Source organism: Callithrix jacchus, chromosome 11 (assembly GCF_049354715.1).
Source record: "Callithrix jacchus isolate 240 chromosome 11, calJac240_pri, whole genome shotgun sequence".
Taxonomy (NCBI): Eukaryota; Metazoa; Chordata; class Mammalia; order Primates; family Cebidae; genus Callithrix; species Callithrix jacchus.
Genome location: NC_133512.1, coordinates 96,955,410 through 96,972,370, shown reverse-complemented (window position 1 = coordinate 96,972,370; position 16,961 = coordinate 96,955,410). Strand labels below are relative to the sequence as shown.

The 16,961-nt window shown below is 58.5% G+C and overlaps 2 protein-coding genes across 4 annotated transcripts in view; one reads left to right on the top strand and one right to left on the bottom strand.

The window, feature by feature from the left end:
* Nucleotides 1-16,961, bottom strand: part of SMARCD3 (SWI/SNF related BAF chromatin remodeling complex subunit D3) — a 38,142-nt gene that overhangs the window by 3,045 nt on the left and 18,136 nt on the right. The window contains exons 1-6 of one of the 3 annotated variants that reach the window (XM_002751852.7): nucleotides 6,432-6,920; nucleotides 3,436-3,647; nucleotides 1,629-1,671; nucleotides 666-788; nucleotides 429-551; nucleotides 80-175 (exon numbers count right to left, since the gene is read on the bottom strand). In XM_002751852.7, the coding sequence (XP_002751898.1) occupies nucleotides 80-175; nucleotides 429-551; nucleotides 666-788; nucleotides 1,629-1,671; nucleotides 3,436-3,647; nucleotides 6,432-6,509 (675 nt within the window). In that variant the 5' untranslated portion in view covers nucleotides 6,510-6,920. Of the gene's footprint in view, nucleotides 1-79; nucleotides 176-428; nucleotides 552-665; nucleotides 789-1,628; nucleotides 1,672-3,435; nucleotides 3,648-6,431; nucleotides 6,921-16,961 lie in introns of those variants that run through there. The other 2 variants (XM_002751854.5, XM_078343447.1) reach the window with 2 other exon arrangements.
* Nucleotides 7,087-10,278, top strand: LOC144578411 (uncharacterized). The gene is made up of 2 exons (XM_078343448.1): nucleotides 7,087-7,400; nucleotides 9,362-10,278. Exons 1-2 carry the CDS (start codon nucleotides 7,284-7,286, stop codon nucleotides 9,749-9,751), a joined length of 507 nt encoding a protein of 168 aa, XP_078199574.1. The 5' UTR covers nucleotides 7,087-7,283; the 3' UTR covers nucleotides 9,752-10,278.

Genomic DNA, 16,961 nt, shown 5'->3' with positions numbered 1-16,961 from the left:
CCAAATCTGGGCTGGTTCTTCAGGGATTCTGGCCTGTGGGAGGGTGGCAGTTCAAGGGCAGAGGGGATCTTGGTCTCACCTCAACGAGGTGGTTATCAGGGCCATAAAGATCTTTGTCCAGCTCAATGACCAAACTCTTGAAGAAAGAAGAGAACTTCCGCTTCTGTTTGCTGGGCTGTGGGAGAGAAACAGGGACCGTGGGTGCAGAAAAGGGACTGGGGGCAGAAGAAGGCCAAGTTGGCAGCAAACAGGGCAGCGGGCTTAGATGAAATCCTCTGCACCCGAATGTTTCTAGGCCTGCCCTGCCCTGCCCTGCCCTGCCCTGGACCGGCCTGACTCTCTAGCCCTTAGTGCAGACACCTAGTTCTGTTCTCAGTGCAGCCCAGGCCCACCCTAGGACACCTGGAGAGACCTGCGCCGGGACGTACATCATCCAGGAGCTTCCCCTCTACCCGCAGCTCCCAGGAGGCAATGCTGCCATCGGAATCCTCAGCATCAGGCTTCGCAGGGTTAAAAGTGTTGGAGATATAAAGACGCAGCTTCCGCTTTTGCTGTAGAAATAGAGTGTAGAACCAAGTGAATGCTGTGTGCTCCCACCCTGACCACCTTGCTTCCCCATCCTGGGCACGAGACTGAGTCCCCCTCCTACCCCCAAACTAAGGCACCTTCATGGGCCTCTTGAGAGCCTCCTGGATGTCCACCCGCTTCCTCATGATGGTTTGATCCAGTTTCCTCTCAAACGCTAAGAGGTCCATGTAAGCCTGGGACTCGGGGACCAGCTCCCGAATCTGGAGAAGGAAGAACAGGGCAGAAGTCAGAGGCTTCAGTCCAGGGTTGTACCATGGAATGTATGCATGTTGTGTGATCCTAGGGTACAAAAGATGTGGAGGGGAGCCATCCTACTTCTGGGCATGGAGCTTTCACAGTGGGAACAGGACCTCTCTCCTCAGAATGCCATTATCTAGCAGTAGGGCCCTCTCTGTGTAGGGAAAACAATTGCTTCTCCCTTTAGGAAGAGCCATGCGTTTCATCATCAGAAGAGGAGATAGTAACTGTGGAGCCCAGCAAGCACTAGTCTTTAGTCTCCTCATCTTATCATTTTCCACGTCATACACCTACTGGGCTTCCCCTGGGCCCTGCAAAGTGCATAGTAAGGGCTCGGTCCCTGAGACAAGTTGGACAGTGGTGTTTGCTTCGCTGCTGGCACCTCGTTCAGTCCCTGCACCTGTCCCAACTGTGCTGTCCTCATACCTAGCTGGACCTGGGTCCCTTTAGGATGCCCAGGATCTCTGGCCACCTTCTATCACCTTCATTCTGCCTGGCAGCCTCTGATCCCCTAGCCCTTGTCCCCTCCTGGGCCTACACCTTTAGGTCTTAGTGTCCAATCCCCTGACCCTCAGCCCTGTGTTCTGGCCCCAGTGGCTCTGCTGCTTCCCTGCACCCCACTCCCTCCCTCTGGCCTGGGGAGCCTCACTTATTAATGAGCTTTTTTAAACAAAAAGTGAAAGTGACTGTAACGCTGAAGCTCTGCTTCTGAGGGGGGAGGGGAGGCAGCTTGGGTTGGGGGAGAGGAGGGCGGAGCAGCAAAGGGTTGGGGGTGGGCTGGGGCTGCTGTGAAAGGCACTCACCCTTTGAGGGAGGATTTTGTCAGCCATCTTCCTCCTCTTGGCACTGTACATTTTTTAAAGAAAAAAACAGGTTACCATGGCGACAGATCTGGGAGTAACGAGGCCACCTGCTAAATTATCCCGACATCTCTGCCTGCCTGGCTGGGGTTCCCACAGCCGGCTTGTCTGCCTGCCCAAGGGCTATGACGGTTGTGTGTGGAACTGGTGCTCTGTCCTCTCTCAGGACATAGGGGTGTCCCATCCAATATTCTCTGGCCTGGGAGCCCCTTCCACCCCGCCACATCCTTAGGGACAGAAAAATTTAGACTTAGGAGGGACTGGTGGGTGGGGGCGGTGCTTCCAAAGATGGGAGCTGCAGAAGTGTTGGAGGAAAGGTGGGGATCAGGGAGGACAAAGGAGAGGGAAGCCAGGTTCTCAGGACCTTTTCTGCAAAGCAGGAGGGGGTGCCCTGTCCAAAGGGGTCTAAGCTCAGAGGGGAGAGAGATGACCTCCTTCCTATCCATGGAGCAGGAGGTGATGGTGTGAAGCTGGTGGGACTTGCATCCCAGCCAGCCGCCCTGGGCTTGGAAGAGAGAACGATGATGGGCAGGGGGTGCTCATGTCTGTGGCCTACCTACCAACAGGGTGAGGGACACACTGCAGCCATAGGGGCCCAGAAGTGCATGGATGCTCTCCTGTGTGGGTATGACTTCAGGCTGGGGCAAAATTGACTAGGCCTGTGGTAGTAGCAGCTGGATGTGGGCTCTTTCTGACCCATTGTTGCTTCTGACTCCCCCAAAAAACCTTGGCGGGTCAAGAGATGAAAACGCAGCCTAGAGAATAGCTTCATACTGCCCCCGTGTGGTATTTTCAACCACTGCCCCCTCCCTATGCAGAAATCGAAGGCTAACAAGCAGATTTCATTAAAGGTCCGATTTGTTTTAAACAGATTATGTGTAACTCTCCATTTATACAAGATAAATCAGGGAATTACCATTTTCTGTACAGATGACGATGCGCTTTGCAAAATAATTCATCATGGGATTCCTATAAGTGTGAATTTTCCCTGATGTGTAAAAAATACTTAATAATGAGATAAAATTGATATTACACCTTTTATGGAAATCCATCTGTTGTGCAAAAAAAGCATGTGTATTTGGCTAAATACTGAGACCCAGAGGAGCACTGCTGTTGCCAGGAGCCATCAGGGGCTTTGAGGGTGTCACCAGGTGCTGGAGGAAAGAAAGAAATGGACTGGCCCTGGTGACTTGGGAGTAGACCTGGTCCAGAGTGCCTAAGAATTAAGAGCGGGACTGGGCATAGACCATCTACCCACCGGGCAAATCCCCAAGCTCCACCCCCATGGCCAGAGAGTCCCATTGAGAAAATCTGGAGTGGCTTTGAAACAGCCCAAGGGGGGCTGGCAGGAAGGCTCAGCGGAGAACCACACTTCGGGCAACACAGTCTTACAGCTCTGCCCTCAGTCCCATTGGAAGCCCCGCCCCACCCCAAAGACTGAAGCATCACCCAGAACCTGACGGGTGAAGAGAGGGTCTGAGCAGGTGACAAGGAGAAGGGTGAGGGGAGCGTGCAGGGAAGCGGTACTAGCTGCGGAGGGTCGCAGCCTGTCTCTACTGGGGGCACACAAAAGAATCAGGCCGGTGCCCCCTAAGCCCACCTCCCCAGAGGGCATCCCACCCAGGAAGCCTCGCTCACTGCTAATCATTCTTCCTCGCCCCTTCCAATCCCCGTTACTCGCCCACCTGGTCCCTGCGGGTCCCCAGGGCCCGCCTCTGCACGCCCCCTCCGCGCCGGGCCCCCCACTCACCTGCGGCTCCGCGCGGGGGCGGTGGGCACCGGCTGGCCCTGGCTCTGTGCCTGGCTCTGCCCGGGCGGGGGCGCTGCTCGCTTGCGGGCGGGCTCCATGCCCGCGGGGGCCAGGCCGGGTCGCACGGCGGGGCTGCCCATGTACGGGGAGCCCGGGGGGCCCATGGGCGCCCCCTGGTGGGGCATCCGGGCTCCAGACGGCATCCCGGGGCGCTGGGGGTGGGGCGGGGGTGAAGCAGAAACGGGCGCCCGAGAGTCAGACCAGGGCCCGCGCTCCAGGCGCGGTGAGCCGGCGTCTCCCCTCCCCCCCAGACCCTCGGCTGGTGACCCTGAGCGCTGAGCGATGGGTGGGAACGATGGGTAGGAGGGGCAGGGGCGCCGGAATCCGCGCGGCTCTGGCGGAGGGGCTTGGCGTCTGGCTGCAGTAAGCTAACTGAAGCCAGGCAGCGCACAGGGCATTGCGAGCCTCGGGGCTGCGGAAGGTACCGCAAAAATGAATATGAATGGCGTCTTTCAACCTTTCAAAGATGTTCACATCCACATGCTGCTCTGCAAGACAGTCAGCAAGTCCATTCATCCCCACTGGACGGATGAGGCCACTGTGGCTCTCAAGGAGAAAAACTACCTCGCCAAGGTCACCCAGCTCATCCTGGCCCGGGCAGCCCCTGAAGGGCACCCCCGAGGGACCTAGGGCCTGGCTCTCTGCGGGCTTGGTTGAGGTCGGGGACCCACCTCCCTGCCCCAACTTCTGTTCCTCCTCCTGCACCTCCTCCTCAGGCTCCACTTCTTGGGCGGTTCTGCCTGGCACTCACCAGCTCATCTCAGCCACTCTGCTCCCTATTTCCCTGCTTTTGACCCTTGGGTCCCAAACCCCACTCTCCTCGGCTGGCTCCAAGTCTCCACACCCGGGATCTTCGCTGATGAAGCTGCCCCCATATTTGCTCCCAGAGTGAGGGCTGGAGGCAGGCAAGGGCAACCTGCTGGGGTGTCCCAGACCCCGCCAGGATTCCGATTGGGAGGACGGAAGCTGAGTTAGAGGTGGGCTGCCCAGGGGCCCTGGGGTAGGTCAGGGCAGTGACATTTCCATTCACATTTCCCTTCCTGTCTGCCCAGGTCAGCAGCCCCCTCCTCCTCTTCCTACCCCCACCCCAGCCAGGTCAGGAGTCAGGGTTCAGAGGGGGCTGTGGAGACTGAGAGGAGGCAGCTCCTCCTCCCTTGCCACTACCCCTGGGTGGTCAGATGGGGTGTAAATGAGATGCAAATGCATCCAGTGAAGTGTTCCAAACCCCACTTGTCCAGACTCCAGAAGGGAGATGGGGAGGGCCATAGAGAGTTTTTCGGGGCTGTGAAACAGAACGAGTGGGGTGGGATGGGGACGGGGACCTCGGGAACAGGAAATAGATAAGGGAGCAGGGGATGCAGACCCTGAGCCTGTTAACACCGACACACCACCCACCTCACCCCCAGGTGCGAAGAGGGCCCACCGCCCCCCAGCTTGCTGTTTCCCTTCCAACTGCCACCTCCCTCCTGGCCCTCCAGGCTCTGTGTCTAGCCCTAATGTCCTCCCACCTCCGTCAGCAGCTGTCTCTGCCTGTCTCTCCTGCAGTGAAACCTGCCTGTCCATGTGTCTGCTTCCCTTACCCCACCTGACCCTGTCACTCACGCCTTCAGGGTAGCAGCCCAGAATGGAGCCAGACCGGGCCGCCAGCATAGGTGGGGCACTGGGGCTCACAGCCACCCAAGAACTGAAGCTCTAAGTTGACCAGATGAAAAAAAAGTTCACGTGTACAGCCTCTCTCCCCACTAGATGGGCCATTTTAAAGAGGCTCCCACCAGCAGCCAGGTTAGGACTGGTAACGCAGCTGGCTGACATGGACACCTTGGGAAGTTACACCCAGGGGTCCCTGGGGCTGGAGGCCCCTCTCCCTGTCAGCTGCTCTCCCCAGTTATCAAGGCCAGGGACACTGGCTCATGTGCTGAAGAGGCCTTGAGAGGGAGGCTTCCAGAGCCCCCGAGAGCTGTCCCAGCCACCAGCTCCACCCCCACGAAAGGCCAAAATCCTAGGGACTCTGGCCTTACTGAGAAGGTGCCTTCCTTGAGGTCACAACCAAATTTGGCCATAGTAAACCCAACTGCTTCCTCTACATAGGGCCTCCACCCCCTCATCCATCCCAAGAGCCGCAGCCCCTGCCTCTCCCATTCCACACCCCTCCATACCCCTCCCAGTGGGGCCTACTGACTCAGCTGCAGCCTCCTGGGCTCCCACGTGCCTTTGCAGCCTGCCTGTGGCAGGACAGTACTCCCCTAACCCTTCAGTCTCTAGGCCTCACGTCCCCAATTCCAGCCCTTCCTTCACACCTTCCAGGAGTTTAGGACATCAGCTTCTGGTGGCTGAGCCGCCAAGGGGACCCTCAGAGTCCGTAACTTGGGGTAAGTCCCTAGAGCAGGCCTCTCCCCCACCCCGAGGCAGAAGCTCCAGAGCCCTCCCGCTGGGATGCAGAAGTCGCTCAGCCTGCGAGCTTCCCGCGACAGTGCCTCCAGGGTCACCTGCTCCTTGCTCTGGAGACACAAGCAGTGACACTGTCCCAACGGATGAAGAGACAGCCCAGCCCAGACTCTGCCATATCCCCATCCCCCACCCCCTCCCCGAGGGCAGGGGCAACACCTGGGCCCACAAGGAAAAGAACGGAAGTCAACCTGTCCACTACAGCGAGGACCCCCCACTTGGGGGGGGAGAGTCCCCAAGTCCCACCCCCACCCCTGACAAGAGCCATGTAAACGCCTCCCTTCCCCGCCTCGCGCCAGACCCGGCCGGCCGCCTGGCGACGTGTTCAGGTGCCAGGGCGCCGGCACGGTCCCGGGGCCGGGCCGTGGGCCGTGGCGCCCCCCGCTAGAGGGGTGGGAGAGCGGGAGCGCCCTCCCGGCCCCTCCCGATCAGCCCTCCATTCAGCCCGAGCCAGCTCACTCGCCCTCCCCCGCTAACTTTCCCCCACTCACCACCCCATGGACCAGAAACTCAAAAAGTTTGCTTTTCGTGGCTTTGCGCGCCCCTCCGGCAACTTCGTCCGCGGCCATCGGGGTGGGCTCAGCGGCTCCTCTCACTCTCTCTCTCTCTTCCTCTTTCTTTCCCTTTTCTGCCTTTTTTTTTCCTCCAACTCTCCCCTCTGAGTCCTGCTGGGCTCTCTCACACTTCTACTCGAGCGGAGTGGGGAGGGGGCCCCTTCAGGGCTGCCCTGACGGCCCACGGCCCACGCCGCCGCCGCCCGCCCGCCGCCGCCGCCGCGGCTGCCGCATTCCTGCACTGATAAGCCAGAAATAGTCCGGCGGCCCGGGGTCTGCCTGTTGACTCGGCGGGGACGGGGCCGCCTGCCTTTCCAAGCCCGCTGTCCAAACAGCGCAGATAAGCGGCGAGGCGCGCCGACCAGCCCGGCGGCGGGCGCTGGGCAGCGGCGCTGCAGCCCGAGGCCGCCGAGGGCCGCGGGAGGCGGCGCGGGGAGGGGACGCCAGGGGAGGCGGCGGGGGGTCGCCGGCCACCGGCTCTCGCCACAAATAGTTTCTCCGTCAGGGAATTCGCCGGCCGCGCCAGGCCGGGAACAGTCAGTTCCAACTTTCCCCCCAGCGGCTCCTGCTGCATTTCTGAGGCCCTTTCCCCAGAGACCTGGCAGGCCGAGCCGGGAAACACGGGCTAGCAGGAGCCGGGGAGCCCGGCAGCGAGGCCTCGCGCCTGCCCTGGGCCGGCGGCGGTGGGTGTGCCCGGGCGGCGGCGTGGCCCTGCGTCCACGGCTGTGTGTGCCCTTGTCTCGCACGCAGTGTGTGTCCGCGCCCTTTTGTGGCGTGGCTGCTCTGTGCATGCAGACAGACGCCCTGTCTGTGTGCTTCCCTCCACGACAGCCTCCGTGCGCGCGCGCCTGCGTGTGTGGCAGGACGTGGCCTGTGCCTTTCAGCTCTGTGCGAGGCTATTTCTGGGTATGTGAGTCTTTGTTTGTCGCTCTGTGAGAAAGTGAGGGCAACAGGGGAAGTATTTCGGAAAGAAGGACAGGGATTGTGCTCATGAGAACAGGAAGAGAACGAATGTGGGGAATGGCGCGGCGCCAGGGGGGTGCTGGGGTGGGTGCGTGGAGGGAACGAGGGAAGCCCGGCTTGGTTTCCTTGGGATGGGGGTGGACCCAGAAGAGTTGGGGCAGCTGGGCTGGGTATGGTGGGCCTGCCTCAATACCCCAGAGAGAGGAGTCTTGAAGCTGTGGTGTGGGGTGGGATGGCGAGGGAGCCCCAGAAGGGGCGTGTGGAAGGAGCTGGCAGTCCCTGGAGTGGAGGAGGGACCAGAAGGAGGAGGGGCAAATCCTGACATCCCCAGGCTGGGAGCCCTGGCCCTCCCGAGTCCCCCAAAGGCCACGCCCCTCTTTCCTCCTTCTGGGGGAGGAGCCTGTGGGCTTTGGGACATGGAGCCGTGGGCTCACTGCGAGAATCCAGGAGAGGGCAGGGCCATGCCTAGTGCCTAGGGGAGTTTGGTGAAACACTTATTTGAAGTTGGGCCCTGAAGACTGACAAGTCCTGACCCTAAACCCTTCAGAACGCCTTTGCCCAGGGGGTCTTTTCTGTCCGCAGCCTGATTTCTGCCGGTCCTGGTGGTGCTCTTAGCTGTCACTGTTCATTTAGGTGCCCACCATCAATCTGAAATGCCAGAGAGGGCATCTGGTCCAGGATGCCCCTACACCACCCCTGGCTTAAAAGGGGACCTAGAGATCCCCTTGCTACCAAATCTCTCCCAGAGCTTTAGACTAGACCACACACACACACACACACACACACACAAACACAGAGCCTGGGCTGACAGGGTGGGGATGGGTGGGTGGGCTGACTCTGTCTGCCATAGGTCATGAAGGTAGCTGCTGGGAACCTGGGGAGGTGATTTGCCCAGTCTGCCTGCTAACCTCCAAAATCCCTGCTCACTCCCATTTCTTAGCCCCTGCCCCTGAATTCTTTTACCTGGAATGCCCTCTACCTGTCCAAATCACACCTATCCTTTAAAGCTCAGCTCAGGCCCCAGTTCCTCCAGGAAACCTTCCCTGGTCCTACTTGTATGCATGGGTTTTTCTCTTCTCCAAATGCCCATTGCCATCTACCCGGCACCATGAATTGGCATTGGACTGGCCTGATGTGCATTGTATTTCACGGGCATTAGCTTAGGTTTCCCAAAGAGGCTAAGGCCCCGATACGGTCAAGGACTGATCTTTAACTCTCACTCTTCCTCCATGCCTGGGCACGGGAACTCAACAATACCCCAGATACCCCATGCTTGCAAAACTCAATGAGCCAATGGATGGAGCTGGTACTCTGCCATTTACCTGGAGGTGTGAGTTACCATGGGCACCCCCACCCATGGCGGGTGCTTCTAGAAGGGTCGTGGGAAACCACAGGCCTTGGAGGTTCTGGGGGCTGGGAGTCGACACCACTAGGCTTTGTTAAAGCTCAGTTATCTCAACTGTTGGAGAGAGCTTTTGGGAAAAGAGGACAGCAGAGGACATGCTGGGCATTCCAGCCTGGCCGCTGGGAAGTTTGAGGGAGGGGCTGGGAGATGCAGGGCTTGGTCTTGGTGGAGGAGGTTGCCGGAGGTGGTTAGAGGAGGGGCTACGGTGAGGCCCATATGGAGGAGCTGGTGAGCTTCACCCAAGTCCACACATAAGCCCCCTCCTGAGCCACTCCTCTGGGAGGCATCCTTAAGTGTGCACAGACAATAGATACACCTGGCACACATACCCTCCCAACACACACACACACACACACCAGGCACACACACCAATGCGAGCGCCGGAAGGTCGAGGAAGTCACATGGGTCTGCACACACAGGCACACCTGGAGCACCTCGGCATCCCGCGGCGGGCCCCATTCTCAAGGCAGGCCCAGACCTATTTGCATACTGCTTTTAGGTGGACGACAGGAGGAGCCTTAAGACCAGAAAGCAGGGGCGGCGCCAGTGTGGGGGCCCGGGCCAGGGCTCCCTTCTCACAAAGGCCAGGATCCCCAGTGACTCAGCCCCGGAAGGGCACTCGGCGGTGCCACGCCGCCTAAGGCTCCAGCGAGTGGGATGGAGGCCAGTGAAGAGCCCGGATTCCTCCCGGCGCAGTAGGGCACCCGCCGCGCTTGGGGCAGGCCGTGCGCCTGTCGGGGGCGAGGACGGCCAACCGGCGCCCGGAGCCGGAGTCCCCCCTGCCGTCCCCCCATCGCTCCTTCCCTCGCTGAAGCACCACCAGCACCAAATGGCAAAGCGCCGCTCCCCGCGCAGGGAGAGATGCGCCGCGGCCTGCGGGACGGACTAAGCCGCCTCGCCCCCACCTAGCCCGAGCGAGCGGGCGGTGGCCGGGGCGTTGGGGGGCCCCGCCGGGCCCGGGCCGCGCCGCCCCTCCCTCCGCCCGCGCCGGTCCCCGGCCTGGGCATGCGCGCCGCGGCCTCCCTCCCGGTGAAGGTCAGCCCGGGGCCCAGCTGCAGGACTCCACGGCGGCCGGGGAGGCGGCGGAGGGAGGAGGGATGCGGGGAAGAGACTTAACTCCTTCCCTGCGGGAAGATGGCCACCGAGGCCGGGCCCCAGCCGCTATCCCGCCCGCCGGCCCTCGGCAAAGGTCCCACCAACGGGACCCGCTCGGGGGCGCGGCAGGAGGAGCAGGAGAGCGGGGAACTGGGAAGAAGGGGCTGGAAGGACAGAAGGGAAGCTGTCGAGGGGAGAGGGAGGAAGGGAAGGGAGGAACAAAGGAAGCGAGACTGGAGGGAGAACGGATTGCATGGGAGAGAGCTCTTTCCTCTGCCCCCTTTTTCCTACACCCTGGCAATAAAGCTTTCCTTAGGAGAATGCGATCACCCTCACTGATTGGGGCGGCGTGTGTGTGTGTGTGTGTGTGTGTGTGTGTGTGTGTGTCAGAGAGAGAGAGAAAGAAAATGCAAGAGAAGAGAGAGAGAGAGAGGAGAGACACCACTTGGCGCTGAGGACCACAAAGCCTGGTTTCTGTGTTCCAGCCATCCCTAAACCAGGCCCCCACTTTCCACCATCCAGCCTACCTGCCAGCCAGGGCTAAGCCCCAACCCCAGGGGAACTCAGGCCCAGCCCCAGAGACAGCAGGAGAGGGGTCCTTACCTTAACCCCCACCTGTGGAGGATCAGCAAAGGGGAGCTGGGAAGGCCAGGCCAGCGGCATCAGGCACCTTCCTCCTCCACCTCCTGGCTGCCCCCACACTGCTCCCAGGCCAGAGCAGCTGGATGCCTCCCTGTTTGTGTTGGGATGTTTCTGTACCCCCATGCTCTCTGCTGCTATCAGGGGGACTGTCTGTGTCCCTTTTGCAAACATACATGAAAGAGACAAATGCAATAGAAAGAAGCAAAAAAACAAAGAAAAAGTAGGACACCGAAATACTGGTGTGACCTTGAGCAAGTCGCTGTACCTTCCAGTCCCTCCCAGTCCCTCAGGAGTGAAAGGAGAGGCTTCAGTTAGAGCATTCCTAGGGCCCTTCCAGCTCTGAAATCCAAGGATTTCTTATGACAGAGGCAGGAACCAAGGCGGACTGGGAGGAAGGAGGGGGACAGAGGGAGGGAGCAGAGAGCAGACTCGCACCCAGTGAGTGGGGGCTGCTCATCAGGAGTGAGGTGTCGTCCAGCTCACCACCCCCTCCTCTATGGGATCCTCAGGGACGCGGCCCTCCCACTTGCTCCCTCTGTCCTCTTCTCAGAGCAGCTTTCTCTGGGCGGCTCTGCCCCCTGCAGTGCACACCTGCTGAGCCCCCAGCCCTACACCTTTAACACGCAGCCAGCAGGGAGAGGCCTTACCTTGGGATCCCCAGCGTCCTGTGCGGTGGGCAGGTGCATGTGAAGGTTAGTGGAATAAATGAGGCCTCCTTTCTCTCTTTGCCTGCGTGGGATTTTCAGTCTAATGGGATGCTCCTTGACACCCCTCCCACCACACACAACACAATGAACCGCTGGTGGCAGGAGGATAGCCGGGCCTCTGGGCTCTGGAGCATCCCACTGGCCCACAGGGAAGGCACATTTTGGATTCACAGCAGGATTTTTCTTATTCCCCCCATGGAGACCATTAACAAAGTAGTCACTTGTAGCAGGTCACATACCCCATAAAAACGCACCACACAGGCCTGGTCCCCATTTCTGCAAGGACAGCGATGAGCTGTGAGGCAGTATTTACGTGGGATGCCGAGGGGTGCTATAACCTTCCAGGGAGTGGCTCTGCCTGGTGGGCAACAGGGCCACATCCAGGGACCCTGAATTGGGCAGTCCCTCACTTGCTGGCTGTATGGCCCCTGGAGGGAGGGGTCACCCAGAGACATCCTTATTCTCCTCTCCTCTCCCTCTGAATCAACACCTGGAACGTCTGGCCAGATTCAGCAGCTTAGATGTGGCTGAAACCCAGGGCAAACAAGGGGACACATGGCCTCGGGACTCAGGGTGGTTGAGACTCCAAATAGTAGCTAGTTTTTCCCTCACCTCCTCTCAGGTGTGTGGGAGCCATCTCTGCCTCCACCAGCCAGGTCAATAGGCAGCCAGGGCTGGGAAGCCCACCCATCCTTACAATATCCCCTGGTCCTGCGAAGGTCCCACTCCTGCCCTGCCCCTGCCATGTCCCAAATGCTTGAGGATCCAGGGGAGTCACCCAGTGTACCCAGACATCCTACCCACCTCCCTGTCTCTCTACAGATGCTGGCTGTATCCAGATGTTGGGTGCCCTGCTCCCTGGCAGATCTGGGGGGCAGCCTTGTGGCTTCTGGTGGACTTGGGGTCTGCTCATGTCAGGGTGGGTGGCCCTGGGAATGCCATTTCCTCCCTGGAGCTCTGTCTACGTCTGTGACATGAGGGTGCTGCTGCCTCTCCTCCAACCTCCACCTCTGGAAATACTGGCAAGGCATGGAGTGCTGCCCGCTTCACTGGGGCTTTGGGCCAGGGCCCCGCCTTCCCCACCCTGCCTGGTGTTGGGAGGCTTTTGGCCACCCTGCTAGCTGTCTCCACATGTGCCCTGTGTTCCCCAGGCCCCAGCCCTCTTCTTTCTTAGTGAGGGGAGCCCCATTCCAGCACCTCCAATTCTCCTCTCTGTCTTTTGCAGCCAACAGCTGCCCTTGACAGTGTCAGGACAATTCTGATGGCCCGGTGGCCTGCCCCTCACCTCAGGGAGCTTCTGAGGACTCAGGAGGCAGGAACCCACCCCAGCTGCTGCTCTGACCAGATGCTCAGGGGATTCCTGCCAACCACTGCATTCTGAGGTCTGGGTGTCACCAGAGTGAAGATAACTGAAGAGTGAGAAAAAGTTTAGGGAAACTGCATTTCCCTGAACACATTTTCGAGAATATTAAATCAAATGGTCATGGGCAGTGGAATGTGGAAATAAAACCCCCATGGAAGTGCTGTGTGGATTTGCCGCCTGGCTGTCCTTGCAGGTCTGACGCTGAACCTTCCACTCTGCAGCCATGGGGCCAGGGGAGCCCTCGACCTGCCATCAGCCTTTGAGGGCACCAGGTTCAATCTTATGCTGCCTTTACCTCTGACTGCATCAGTTACCATCAGTTACCTCACCTCCTGTGCTTCGAGCCCTGTAAGGCCCTAGACCCCTCTGCTGTGGCCACTTCTCTCTAACCCCTGACACCCTCCTACTGTGTGGTCTGTCCTAAGGAACGTTTCCTGTAGGGGATGGGACTACAGGTGCCCACCACCATGCCCAGATAATTTTTTGTATTTTAGTAGAGACAGGGTTTCACCGTGTTGCTCAGGCTGGTCTCGAACTCCTGACCTCAGGCAATCCGCCCACTTTGGCCTCCCAAAGTGTTAGGATTACAGTCCTGAGCCACTGTGCCTGGCCTTTTTTCCCCCCCAAAAAACACAGTATAGCTCTGTCGCCCAGGCAGTGCAATTTCAGCTCTGCCTCCTAGGTTCAAGTGCTTCTTGTGCCCCAGCCTCCTGTACAGCTGTGTGGTCTGTCCTAAGGAACATTTCCAACATGCTCCACTGCTCCTGGAAGCATCCTTTTTGCCTTCCAGAAGCAGAAGCCAGGCTCCCAGCAGTGGCTGGGGTGGGTATGGCCCCCCCATTGCCCCTCACTGCTGTTTCCAGATCCCTGGCTCTGCATCTTACCCCCATCGAGGGAGCCTTCACTCCTGCGGATTCTGCTCCTGGCTCCTGTCACTCTCTGGAGCGCCACTCCAGTCCAGCCTGCTGCATGCTCTTCCAAACACTCTGGCCTCTCCGTTCTTTGGCAGCTCCTCTTCCAGTGATCCTCACCCCTCCCTCAGCCATGCACTCCCAAGGTCACCTCTTAGATAACTGCAGCAACCACAGCCCCACACTTTCAGTCCCATGCACCCCACTCTCTGACCACCATCTCATCTTTCCTCTTTCCAGCTCACCCTGTCCAGCTCCCTGATCTCCAAATCCTGCGACTCCTCTGGAACCTCTGCTTCATTTCACCACTCTGCACCCCTCCGCATAGCCACCCCTTGCTCTTACACATTGAATCTCCTGGCTTTTTTGACGTGACACATAACACACATTGACCATCTTAACCTCCCTTGCATGTATTTTTTTTTTTTTTTTGAGACGGAGTCTTGCTCTGTCACCCAGGCTGGAGTGCAGTGGCGTGATCTTGGCTCACTGCAACCTCCGCCTCCCGGGTTCAAACAATTCTCCTGCCTCAACCTCCCAAGAAGCTGGGACTACAGGTGCTTACCACCATGCCCAGCTAATTTTTTGTATTTTGGTAGATGTGGGGTTTCACCGTGTTGCTCAGGCTGGTCTCGAACTCCTGACCTCAGCCAATCCGCCCTCCTCAGCCTCCCAAATTGTTAGGATTACAGGCATGAGCCACTGTGCCTGGCTTTTTTTTTTTTCTTTCCCAAAAACAGAGTCTAGCTCTGTCATCCAGACAGTGTGACTTCAGCTCACTGCAACCTCTGCCTCCTGGGTTCAAGCGATTCTTGTGCCTCAGCCTCCTGAATAGCTAGAACCACAGGCGCATACCACCATGCTTAGCTACTTTTTGTATTTTTAGTAGAAACAGGGTTTCACCATGTTGGCCAGGCTGGTCTCGAACTTCTGACTTCAAGTGATCCACCCACCTTGGCCTCCCAAAGTGCTGGGATTACAGGCGTGAGCCACCATGCCCGGCCCCCTGCATATACTCTTGACTCTCTTCCGAGGTAAATCCAGCTTCACCAACACTTCCCTGAAACTGTGTACCTGAATGTGGCCAGAGAAAGACACACAGCCGCCTTCACCCCCGCCCCCCTGTCTCATTGTGGATTCGGCATGAGTTTGGCTGGCCTCATGCTGCCAGGCACATCCATGCCTGCTCCCACACCCCGACAGGCGTTTTTCGCATCTTCTACCTCCTCTGACCTCCAACCTCTCCTCCACCCTCTTCACTCCCAGCTCATGCCCCTGTTTTCCCCCTTCACTGAGAAAAGAGAAGCTTCTGAAGAACTTCCAGAGCCTCCCACCATACCCTCCACCTGCCAGCAGCTGATCCTGTTCGTCCAGATGAGCGGTCTGTGCTCCTGACTATAGCCTCCGTGTGTCAGCTCCGTCCCTTCTCCACAACAAAGGCCCGCTCCAGCAATTCTCTCCCACACTATCATTTCATCAGCATTCCCCTCTCCCCTGCAGTTCCCCCAGCAGCATGCACAAGTGCTGTTAGGTTCCCACTGAAAACAAGCACTCTTCTTTCATTTTGTATTATGTTTTTAAAAATAGAGGCGAGGTCTCACTATGTTGCCTGGGCTGGTCTCAAACTCCTGGGCTCAAGTGATCCTCCCGCCCCAGCCTCCCGAAGTCCTGGCATAGGCGTGAGCTCCTGCACCCAGCCTCCTGAAACAAGCTCTCTCAACCCTACTTATCCTACAGGCTGCTGCCCAGTAGTGATAAAACTTCTCAAAAGAGTTGTCTCATTTGCACTCTTCGGTTCTCCCTGAATCCCAACCCTGCTGGATGCAGCTCCCGCTCCACTGAAATGCTCCTGCCGGGCCGCCAGTAGCCTCCACACTGGCAAAAGCCGCAGTCAGTTCTCACTCTCTCTTTTTTTTTAGGTGGACTCTTGCTCTGTCCTTCAGTCTGGAGCGCGGTGGTATGATCTCAGCTCACTGTAACCTACTCCTCCTGGGTTCAAGCAATTCTCCTTGCCTCAGCCTCCTGAGTAGATGGGACTGCAGGGGCCTGCCGCCACACTCAGCTAATTTGCATATTTTTAGTAGAGACAGGGTTCCACCATGTTGGCCAGGCGGTCTCGAACTCCTGAACTTGTGATCCACCTGCCTCGGTCCCCCAAAGTGCTGGGATTCCAGGCATGAGCCACTGCGCACGGCCTGCCACCATCAGTTCTTAACCAACTGTAGCATTCCACACACTCTCCTTTTCCAACACTTCCTCCTGTGGAGGGGGAACATGTCCTTCTCTTGGCTGACCTCCTGCCTCCCGGGCGGCTCTTCCCCAGTCCTCTGGGACCATCCAGCTCTTCTCCTCCCCTCTCCATGCAGGAGCGCCAGGACTCAGGCCTGGGTCCTCCACATCTCTCCCTGCTCACTTCCTGGGAGACCTCGTCCCCCGTGCAGCCTCATCACATTCAGTGCTGCCTACGTGTTGGCAGCGCCGTTTCCTCTTGCTCCATCCTCTCTCCCAACCCTTTGACACATCTACCCAATCACCTGGTCGGCGTTTCCACCTGGGTCTTCAGTGGACAGCTCAAACATGCTCTGTCCAGAATAAATTCCTGCTCTTCTGCCTCACACCCCATCTTCCACCCACAGTCTTCTCCCTCCTTCCAGCTGCCCAGGCCCACACCCTGGAACACCCCAGATGCCTGCCTTTCTCTCACACCCCACATCCACTCTGAAGGCACATCTGTTGGCTATGGACCCGGCAGCCCAACGCTTCTCACCTCTCCCGAGATGCTGCCTGAGCTCCAAATCACAACTACTGGGTAGCTTGATTCCAGCCTTGCCCTGATAGTCTGTTCTCAACAGGGAGTCAGGGTGGGGCCCGGTGGCTCACGCCTGTAATCCCAGCACTTTGGGAGGCCGAGGCAGGTGGATCACTTGAAGTCAGGGGTTTGAGAGCAGCATGGCCAACACGGCAAAACTCTGTCTCTACTAAAAATACAAAAATTAGCTGGGCCTGGTGGCGGGCACCTGTAGTCTCAGCTACTTGGGAGGCTGAGGCAGGAGAATCGCTGGAACTTGCGAGGCAGTGAGCCGAGATCGTGCCACTGCACTCTAGCCTGGGTGCTAAAAAATAATAAAAAAATAATAATGTAAGCTCCAAAAAAGGCAGGGGTGCTGCGTGTGTGTGTGTGTGTTTCTAAAGGAGGCAGGGCTCTTTATCTGTGTTCTTCGCTGCTAAATCCCAAGTGTCTGGCACATGGCAGAGCCTCCAACATGTGATGGGTGGAGGTGAAGAGAGCCCACTCCGAGCCCATTCAGGGTATTCAGCATGGACTTCCAAATGCCAGCTGAGATGACAACCTGTGACTTGTTTTTTTTGTTGTTGTTGTTG

What these genes read in the sequence shown, in the direction of transcription:
- LOC144578411 (XM_078343448.1), top strand. Translation starts at nt 7,284, where the DNA reads ATGCAGACAGACGCCCTGTCTGTGTGCTTCCCTCCACGACAGCCTCCG. An exon ending in CTGTGCGAGGCTATTTCTGG is followed by an intron (nt 7,401 to 9,361) that starts GTATGTGAGTCT and finishes TACTGCTTTTAG; the next exon opens with GTGGACGACAGGAGGAGCCT.